Below are 10,484 nucleotides of genomic sequence, written 5' to 3' on the forward strand. Positions count from 1 at the left end.
TTCCACCTACAGTCTCCTGTAGCTTGCACATCCTGATGAGGATCTGGACCAAAGTACCCACAACTGAGATGACAGAAGGAAAAACATTTATACGGTCTCCATACTTTGCAACTGCATATTCCTCTCTTTGTACAGCTTCTAGCACAACACATGTGATCGTGTCTGGAGTTCTTCTGAAATACAGCATGGTGAACATTTGCCAACACAGCTGTTTTTGTGCAGCCTTTGAGAAGTATCATCTGACTTAAAATTATATATGATTTTTATTTCTGAATATATTGATAGATATGTTGCCCCGTGCTGTTAATTAAAAGTGGCACAATTTTAGCCTTCTTTTTCCCAGCATAATTAGCAAGGGCTGCCTAATGAAACTGAGTGGAGAGCCATGATTCAAGAACATCTAATTTATACTGCACTTCCATGCTGTCACTTCCTGATCATTACCAGGGTACATACATACAAAACTAAGACTCCAATGGTAAAAACCACTATAATCATTGCTTTGTAGTCAATAAATTGCTGAGAGGTACCAAAATAAACTGAGAACCTATCCATTTCATTCTAGTAATGGTTGCATATACAAAGTATCAGCTTTGGGGTATGTCAGTACTAGCCCTAAATTGAACTGACAATGCTAAATACTCAAGGCAAATCAACTAACAGTTACTGCTACTGTTACTGGAGTAACATTAAGTTAAAACAGAAGCAACCTGAAAGTTTTGGAAATAATAAAAGCAGAAAAAAATGTAACAGAAACCCAGGCTTTTCTCAAAACAAAATACATTACAAGGTCAGTGATGATTGATATGTTCCAAACACTTACTTAAACAATGCAACCATCTTGCATATGTTGGTATACAAGATCCAGGGACTTATAGCTCTGTATTCACACACATGCTTGCACAAGTAGACCTACGTTGAAATGTCTGTAGAATAAGACTTGGATCTCCCTATGCACTATGAAACATCACTTTAAAATACCTTTCCTTGGTGGTGAGAGAAGAAAGGCTATTCTATAGATAGGGTTAGTTACTAGGTCCGTGGATTCAACATCAAGAAACCCTGAAAAAGGACTGTTTAGGGGTTCATAACAACAATACAAACTCAGACCTTTAGCAGATTCCATTTTCTTCTGAATGCATGCAGGTAATTTGTGTTTTTCCTTCAACAAACACATATTAGATCATACATTATAACAGTGACTGTGCCTTGTAGTGTTAATACAGCCATCAGTTAGAGAAATACCTAAAAATACTGTTAACAGCCCTTCCTTTAGAATGCAAACACTGCCATTAAATACAATGTGGCAAAACTTGAGATCAGTATACATCTTAAAATATCACACACAAGCTATTAATGTTTCTTAAGACAACAAAATTGGCAATAAAATAATGTCAAACTATCTCTTGTTGGTAAAAATAGCTGATTTTCCAAATACAGTTCTCTGTAAATGTAGAAAAACTGCAACTGTCTTGTATACACCATAAGCTATTCATCTAAAATGGTACTATCAGTAAAGAAGATGTCATTGCACAATATCTCTGTGCCACCCACATTCTGTTCTCCTAGTTGCCAAACAGAACTGTTTTATTTATTGAGCTATCAGATGCAAGTATTTCTGCAATGATCTCCATGCTACATTAAAGAAAAAAAATCACTAAAAAACTGAAACATAATTTCATGTGATGCTTTACCATGATCCAATACATGCAATGTCTTCAGCAGTACAGACTACTAAAAGACTGAAACCTCAGCAGGAGGTCAGAAAAGTTTTGTTCTTTAAGAACTTTATACATCAGTCTTTTCCATTTTCCTCTTTCTGTCCCTTATAGTAAGTTTCAAGCTTCTGTTTTTAAACATCCTCACTCAGCTGAGGAAGATTTGAATGAATAACAAAGTTTCCTTCCCAGTCCTAAAAAATCATCTGTTCTTTACAGAATAATGACACAAAACTTAAAAATCATGCCACAGAATAAGTTAGGTTGGAAGGGGCATTTGGAGGTATCTGATGGTGGGATCACACTACCTACTGTAAAGCTCATTCGGGGCAGCCCACAGAGCTCAGTGTCACTTCTCAGGGACACATCTCAGTCAGCATATCTCATATGCTACCCTAAATTGTAGAACTTGGCCGTTTGGTTTTTATTTTGTCTTTCCATGCTCTCCTGTTTTTCCACTTCCCTCCTTTTTTCCACCCTTGTCACAGTGATGTCTGGAATTCACCAGTATCAGACTGACATCAGTCTTCCTTTAGGACCAAACAGGGCATGAGACAATCCACAGCTCACACCAGACCTTGCCAATGCACCTCATAAACTCTAAATGCAAAAAAAACTTGTAATCTGTTCCCATTAGTGTCACCAAATTGTTGCCAAAATCCAAGTAACCAGATTTTCTCAACCTGTACCCTTTAAGAACCCAGACTGCATTTATTCGAAACCTTGTGAAGGAAAATAGTGAGCACAATGGAATTCACATGGAGTACTCTGTCACACAAACTGACACGCTACAGAAAAAAAAAAAATCAGAAAAAATAGATAAATTTGAATAGTCACAGTTTTAAAGAATTAAAGCATTTTTTGTACTAGAAAACAGGGAAGTGAGAAAGAAATCTAAAAGACATCTAGAGATATGAATGCATTCTAGCAAGTCAGTGAATACATCTAGAGCAAATGACAGCTAAGCAGAAAAATCATTTTGTATCTAAGACTTTTTTCTCATGGGAAATAGTGTAAAACTTTATTTAACCTTTCAAGAGGACTAACAGTAGAAATACTGAAATTAACATTAAAATACATTTTAGTGTCTCAGAGGTTTTCCATCTGATCAGATTTTTACTCTTTGGTACATGTTTGCTAATAAGCCACCTAACCCTTCAACTATCCAGCTTTATGATGCCTTATTTAGACTTCTCAACCTAGTTGAGCTGCTTTCAGATTACAACACAAAGTCTTAAAGGTAAATACGGCAGCCAGAGTTTTTAGCAGAACACTTGCCAGTTTGGCAACAGCAGAATCCACAACAGATAGGCAGGAGTATAAGTTAGAGGAAAGAAGAGAATTTTCTTTACACTCCTGAAAAAAAGTTCTTTCAAATCACTCCAATCCACTGATTCCAGAGAGCTGCCTAGCAATTCTCTGCCCTAAGAGAGGGGAAAAGTGCAAAAGTTTCCATTAGAAACAACCAAGACTGCAAATTCTGCATTTGATATACTAATTTGATTACATAAAATTTTCTTTTGGATTGATACAGCACACTTTCAATGAGTAGAAACAATATAGGCTGACAGCTAACACTGTGAAAATGAAGCATCCTTTGCCACCAAAAGCCAAGACTATCACTTCTGCAATATTTATAACCCCCGCAGATTAGGAAATAAGCACCCATGTGCATTTCAACACTTCTCAGACTACAAAAACATTTTATTCTTCACATTCGGCAATAACTTTGAAGCTGAAAATCTTAGGTATTTCTATCAGGCTTAGGACTATGTCACAGTTCTAATATTTTCTTTATTTTTTTTTCTTTTTTTCTTTTTAAAAATCAATTTAAAAAGCAACAAAACCAATTATCTAATAACTGTAAATAAATTAACATGTATCTCCACTGAGATTCTTTCCAAGAATATAATCTGTGACATCCTTGCGATCAGAAAATTTGTTCATTCATCCTGCTAAATGCTGTTCAACTGAATAGAAAAAAGCATTTGTAATGAGTAATATTTCAAAATTTTAGATGAATATTCAAAAATCTGTCTTTACAACATGGGTTATTACAAGAAATACATGGTGTGACACCTCCAGAAGCAATTTTTCGCCAGCAAGCAGAAAAGCCATTTGAGCTAAATTACAGCAGAATTAGAGCATTCCCTTCATCCCCATCTAACCATCAATGATTTACGAATACACAATTTCATCATTTTAATTAACTTCAAGTTAATTCATTAAAAATATCTTCATGAAATATATGATGCAAAGCTTGTCTTTTTAGGAAAAGTAGAGAGTTTTCTGATTTTTTTGTTCCCTATCTGAATGCTGTGCATTTATAATCTGAATAAACTGTAAGAAAAAGTAATAAATAAACAAACAAACAAATAAATAAATAAGAGTTCTCCTAAAGGTTTGGTGTTTTTTTTTAAACATGTCTATCTAGAGTATATTAAACATTTATTATATTCATTGTGACTTGCAAATAATTTATTCTTCTGTACAATTAAAAATAATAGAGTGCTTACCACGGTATATAGCTACTATGCCCCACCCTACAGCCTGGACAACCCAACGCAGTTCCAGTTATACATTCACATCTCCTTCAAATCCAGTTTATGGACAGAAGATGGTGCATTAAACAGTTGCTTCATATACCATCGTCTCTTCCTGTCATTACACACATATAGCACAAACCTTGAAAGTTGTAACAATGCACCATGAAACATTACATTATTTAGAAACCAGGTAATGCAGTTAAAGAAGCCTTTCATTCATTAAGGAAAATACTTTTTGGTGTTGACCTTTCTTTTCATTTTCTTGTAAAATCCCAGTTATGCTTTTTGAGAAAGATTAAGATGAGCATGCTGACTTCAGAAAAGAAATTCAATAAAAAGGAAAATATAAAATTAGAAGTGTATAGGTGTTAAACTTGGCTAGAACATTAAAAACAGAGAATTTTCTGTTTTTTTGTTTGTTTTCCTTTTTTTTTTTTTTTTTGGTGGGATTTTTTGTGGCTTGTCCTAAAACTGAAAACACCTGTCTGTACTGATAAAATATGAGGTTTTCTCTTCAACATTAGTTTTCTGTGAGTCATAGGCAAGTAGCCCTTTCTCTATAGTTACATGTGGTCTGTCTCTTTATCCTCCTGGTTATATGTCTGTACATGTACACCAGCAGATTGTCTTTCTTCTGAACCATTTATACAGGGCTGTTAAGCAAAACAAACAAAATAGTAAACCGTTCTGAATAATTACTGGATAATAAAACCTTATCTGATTAATAATGCCATTGTCATGTAAAACTAGAAATTTCAATTTTAGTATTAAACATTCAATTAACACAATGCTACATGAATAAGTAATTATGGGTAAACTTCATAAGTCCCTCAAATATAGCCAACTTTAAGAAGAGAGCTGTTTAAAATACAGTAATAATTACTGAAGACTGACCAAGCCCTCTGTGTGTAAATTCCCTTCTCTACTTGTGGCCTGACATTAGGCCAAAAATTAGCTTGATTAGTTGCAAATACCATGAACAGGAAACCATCCTGCTTAAACAGAGGACCTCTGCCTTTTGCCATTGTGGTCACTGTTTTTCCAGAGATTTTTTTCACGTAATTGCCACTCATTACAACTGAAAGTTAATACTGTATTATCAGCATCAGTAGACGGAGAACATGTATAAAAAACATTTGTATACTGTTCTATTTGCTTTTTTGAGGTAGAAGTTGCACTAAAAGTTTTTTAAAAGTTAAATTTTGTCACAAGATCCTCCCCAGATACTGCTACTGCTTAATCAAAAAGCTTAGGGACAAAAATAGTAGCTATACCTCAGACCTCATCAATGTGCCAAAATGCTGAGTAAACGTTTATGTCTTTGCTGGCATGTTGTCTGTGTGATTAGGATGATTCTGGAGTTAAAAGCTATTGATTTGCTAGAGGGTTGCCTCATGTTTTGTATTCTCAATCCTATTGGACTGATTAAACAAAAAGATGTTTTAGCAAAACACGGAACTTTTTTATACTGCTTACTGAGCTTCATTAGGATCCTTATGTTAGGAGGCCTTACCACTTACAAGAACATTATTACATTCATGCTAATTAAAAATTGACCAACCTTTCCTTCAGCGTCTGCTGTTGTTACCTTCTCAACCTTGTTTCTGTTTAACAATTTCTTCACCCATTCTTCTACTTGAACATTGAACTTCATGAAAGTCACATAGCAAAAATATGCTGTCAGGAGTGTTAAGCTTTCCCACCACATGATCAGGTTATCCAGAAAAAAGATGATTAGTAAGATCAAGTCAACGATGTAAAAGGACACATCCCGGAAGAGTGGCCACCAAGTAAGGTTTAAGATCTCTCTAGAAAATAAAGCACACATTCCAATAACAAACAGGATATTGAACACGGCAGATCCCACTATTGTACCAATGCCGACATTGCTGTGGGAGATAAACACTCCTATTAAAGAAGTGAAGAGTTCTGGGGCTGACCCACCAGCAGCCATGAAGGTTGCCCCTGCCACATCATCAGATATGCTTAGTTTTTCAGTGATGACTGTCAAGGAAGGAACAAAGAATTCATCGCAGACTATGGCTAAGGCTATGAACATGTAAATCATTCCAATTATATGGAGGATCACTGCTCCCTTCCTTCTCTCCTCAAGAGAGAAAAGGTCCTCGGGGTACTCTCCCTTGGCATGATCATCTGTTGCATTGTTGTGCTCAGCTTCATATTTCATGGAATCATGTAGGTCTGGAGCATCATTTTCATTCTCTTCTGTGATATCCAACAGAGTTCTTTGGTGCCCACGCACCTGCTTTTGGCTATCTAGGCTGCTGGTCAATGCCATGCTACGTGGTTCCATCTTGAAAAAGGCACTAATTGAAAGAGAAAAAGTACTAATGACCACTACACTGACAAGAAGCCCTATAATTCGTATCAGTCTCAGTTTTTTCCTAACATTCTGGTGCCGTCTGCAGTCAAACAGTGGTTCTGCCAAACACCACTCCTCCAATAAACACGCAATAGTTTTTTTCTGAAGAGCCATTTTGTGTTCCGTGTGAGATGCCAAGACAGTCAGATGGATCGTTCCTTCTTACTTTTCTCCAGCTTTGAAGTTAGAGGTGCTTTAAGAGGTTTCCCAGAATCGAGTACCTTTACTCTTCATAGAAGTATTTTCTTCACTCATCTTAAAAGGACAAACAGGTATTATTAATATCAGTGAAACAGCATGTGATTAGAAGCTTCTAAAAAGCATTTTACAGACCAGGTTAAATTTAGAATTCATAGCAGAATGTTACCAACTGTAACATAATACCTTGTCACATCCCATCAGATACAGTACCAAAATGTTTGTTTCAGCAGTAACCCTGCAGATAATAGTCTATCAATACGTAGATCACTTTATGCCTCTCATACTCCTCTGAGCCACTGCTCTGCTAAATTCCTAACAAAAAAATCCTAGTGGAAGGTAAAAACTGTCCCCAAATGTGGTGTAAAAATGAAGAAAATACTATTTTAATGGAAACACCAAGGTTTATTACCTTCTGTAATTACTTTCCACCATGATCATGTAACTTCCAAATCCCAAATGCAGGGGCAATAATGTATGAACAAGCAATCAAAGTGCTAACAAGCATCTCATCAGACCTTTAGGCAGCTGAGGAGGTATTCATGCATGCATAGAGCAACAGTCATTGATATGTAGGTAAAATACTACACTGTTGGAACAGGATAGCAAAAATCTAACACATCCACAGCTTCTTTAATTTCCCTGCAAAATAAAACTCAAGTTTACACAGAGAACTCAGCTTGCTTCTGATCAGACCTAGGACACTAGCTTGGATTAGCTAAGACAAAATTTTCTTTCACCTCTGGTTTTGTTTTGGTTTTCGCCACACATTCAGCTATAAATGTAGGACGTTACTAAGAATACCTATGCGGTAAGTATGTTTTTAAAGTGCTCCTCTTACAGATCCTTAGGAAAATGGTTTACATTTACACAAGAGTTAATCCTGAAACAAATGAAGTGGTGAGAAATTAAACTATGTCAGAAGTACTACTCATGTATGCTAGAGATGAGTATATTAGAGCAACATCACTTTTAAAACAGGAAGAAGCACCAAATAATAACAGGTGCTTTGGATATTGAATTTTAAGAATATATGTAATGTAATGTGCACAGTAGCGGTAGAGCCGGTCCGAGATCTCTGCTGCTTAACGTTTTTGTGGCAGTCATTTACATATGAATTATACATAGTAAGTTTCATTTTACACAACACAAAACATAAGACACTTTTAAAATAAAACTGATTACTACTACTTCCTATTACACTCAAAAAATATTTTGTCACACCACTTATCCAAGTCATTTTTAGTAATAGCTGAGTATTGAACAGTCTATTCATCAGTAAAAGAGTTATTTTGTATTCTCAAATAGAGAATTACAGCTATTATACATATTTACATAAAAGTTATTAAGTCAGGTGCAGTTTCTTCTGATTTTTGAACAGCTTCCATACTAAGATGTCATAGAGACATACTCCATCCGCAAGATACAGCGCCACAGCTGAGATATTTTATTTTCCACCTTAGAGTCACTGCTCGCCGGACTGCCACAAAAACGTTAAGCAGCAGAGATCTCGGACCGGCTCTACCGCTACTATGCGCAATTTACGGCGGATGGGGCCGGCTACCCGACACCCTTATAAATCACGCGAAAGGGAAACGGTAAAAGCGCCCAAGCTGGCCCCTGCCCCGAAACCCGCCCAGCAGCGCCCATCCGCACAGCTCCCGCCACCGCCGCCCTGCCCGCCCGCCGGGGACCCCATCGCCCACCGGAGCGCAGCGCCCGGCGCAACGCAGCTACATCTTCCCCGTCCTCTCATGGAGCTGCCGCAGAGCCTCGCCTAACTAACTCAGCCCAAGTTCTCACCGCTCTGCTTCCCACCCCTCCGCACCACACAAACTTTCTTCCTCTCGGAAAGGGGATCGGGTCCAGTCCCAGCGAGTCCTCCAGCCCCGACCGCGGAAAGCCGCGGAGATACTGACCAGCGGGCTCGGGGCACAGGGCACCCCTCAGCAGCCAGGTACCACCCATGGGGGCGTGCACTTGGGGAGGGGAGACCCCGCACCGCCGCAGCCTGATCGCCGCAGCCCAACCCCCGCCCGCCTGCCCAAAGCGGCGACGCTCACCGGGAGCTCCGCTGCGCGCCGGCCCGCGGGCGCTCGGCAGGGGAACCGGCATGGGCAGCCACCGCCACGGCCGCGAGCCGCGCCGTCTACGGCGGGCGGTGTCGGCGGTGTCCGCGGCCTCCGCACCGCCCCGCACCGCCCCGTGCAGGCGGGGCAGCCGCGGCAGCCGCCCGCCCCCGCCCAGGGCCGCCGGGGCTGTCACTGCGCACGGCAGCACCCCCCACCCTTCCGCGCCCGCACAGATAGTTCTGTTAGTGGTGTAACAGGGGTGGCGGAGTGTGTTTGTTTTCTTCTTTTCCCCTTTGTTTTGGGTGAGCAGATTGAGGTAAAATTCAGCGCTTCTAGCAAAGCTAATCCTCCAGGACTGCAGTAAATTTAAAAGGGAGAGGTCTTCTAATTAAAATATCTTTTATTCCAAATGTTTTCTGAAGAGGAATGAGGAAATGAAGGAAAAGGACATTGCATTTTGGTTTTGATTTTAAGGAGGGCAGCATTTCCGCTATAAAACAGCTATAAAAGTATTAACCATTGTTCATTTAGTCATTAACAGAAATTTCTTTGAGCCTCATTTCAAAGTTGTGACAGAGAACAATAAAGTTGCACTGAACACTCTAGAAAATGGCAAGTTTGTATCCAGAACTGCCACTTTCTATTTTAGTCTCTGTCTTCCAACGTAGATACTTCCCCAATAAATTGTGCTTTGTTGGGTAGTTGCTTCATTATTCAAATACAATGAAACTGATGTACTATATCTGTATCATAGCTAATTCCTGTGCTACATGCTGTAGATCCACCAGAGCGTACAGGGGCTACTCCTATGAAATACCACTTGCACTTCTGCTGTATGCAATTGTTAGAGAAACACACATGGTGACCCAGGGAAGCACTGAAATCATATAGTGTAGGCAGGCTAACATCACAGGAAGACGCTTGTTGCATTGGGGCAGCTGGGAAAGATCTCCATGTGGAAATCCTTGAGAAATGGAGAAAGCTCCCAAGTGAGAGCAGGGAGATTCAAGTAGGTTGGATGGGACACCAGTTGAGCTCTGGGAAGTGTTTGGTCAGCAGCTTACTAGCACTGCTTTCAGTGGTATCCTTTTCACATTCTGAAAAATTTACTGTAAATGGTGAACTCTCAGTCTTTTAGGGCTAAGGAATAACATTGATTTTTGCTTCTACCTTCTTCCTTTGGAACTCCCATTTCATCAAGTGGCAAATGCAAAATAACTTACTCAATGCTTCATGAAGAATACAGAAATGTGAGAGTTTTTATGAAGCAATAAAGCATGGACGCTGTAAGTATCTTCAAAGTTACTATTAGTACACAACATGAAAAATAAGGATTGCCTGGGTAGGCGTAGGGTGTGTAGTCTATTTGCGTCTCCACACAGGCAGTTTGCAGAACCTGGACTGTTTGGCTTGCCTTGGCGTTGACTGGAAACCTATAAACTCTTCTAAAGAGTCATGAGATAGCAAAACTGGATACACCAAAACACAATAGGCATCCTAGAGACCATGAGGACATGCAACAGAAACAAAAGGTTCAGACCATATTTCCCAAATTTCAGCAATTTTC

General features: G+C 39.0%; 1 protein-coding gene across 7 annotated transcripts in view; it reads right to left on the bottom strand.

Annotated features, from left to right (window-relative positions):
• SLC24A2 (solute carrier family 24 member 2) overlaps positions 1–9,041 on the bottom strand; it is a 106,161-nt gene extending 97,120 nt beyond the window's left edge. For 5 of the 7 annotated variants that reach the window (XM_065046213.1, XM_065046216.1, XM_065046214.1 and 2 more), the window contains exons 1-2: positions 8,909–9,041; positions 5,826–6,902 (exon numbers count right to left, since the gene is read on the bottom strand). In XM_065046213.1, the coding sequence (XP_064902285.1) occupies positions 5,826–6,761 (936 nt within the window). In that variant the 5' untranslated portion in view covers positions 6,762–6,902; positions 8,909–9,041. Of the gene's footprint in view, positions 1–5,825; positions 6,903–8,648; positions 8,797–8,908 lie in introns of those variants that run through there. The other 2 variants (XM_065046212.1, XM_065046217.1) reach the window with 2 other exon arrangements.
• Positions 9,042–10,484: the final 1,443 nt, after the last annotated feature.

This window comes from Columba livia, chromosome Z (genome assembly GCF_036013475.1).
Source record: "Columba livia isolate bColLiv1 breed racing homer chromosome Z, bColLiv1.pat.W.v2, whole genome shotgun sequence".
Lineage (NCBI taxonomy): Eukaryota > Metazoa > Chordata > Aves > Columbiformes > Columbidae > Columba > Columba livia.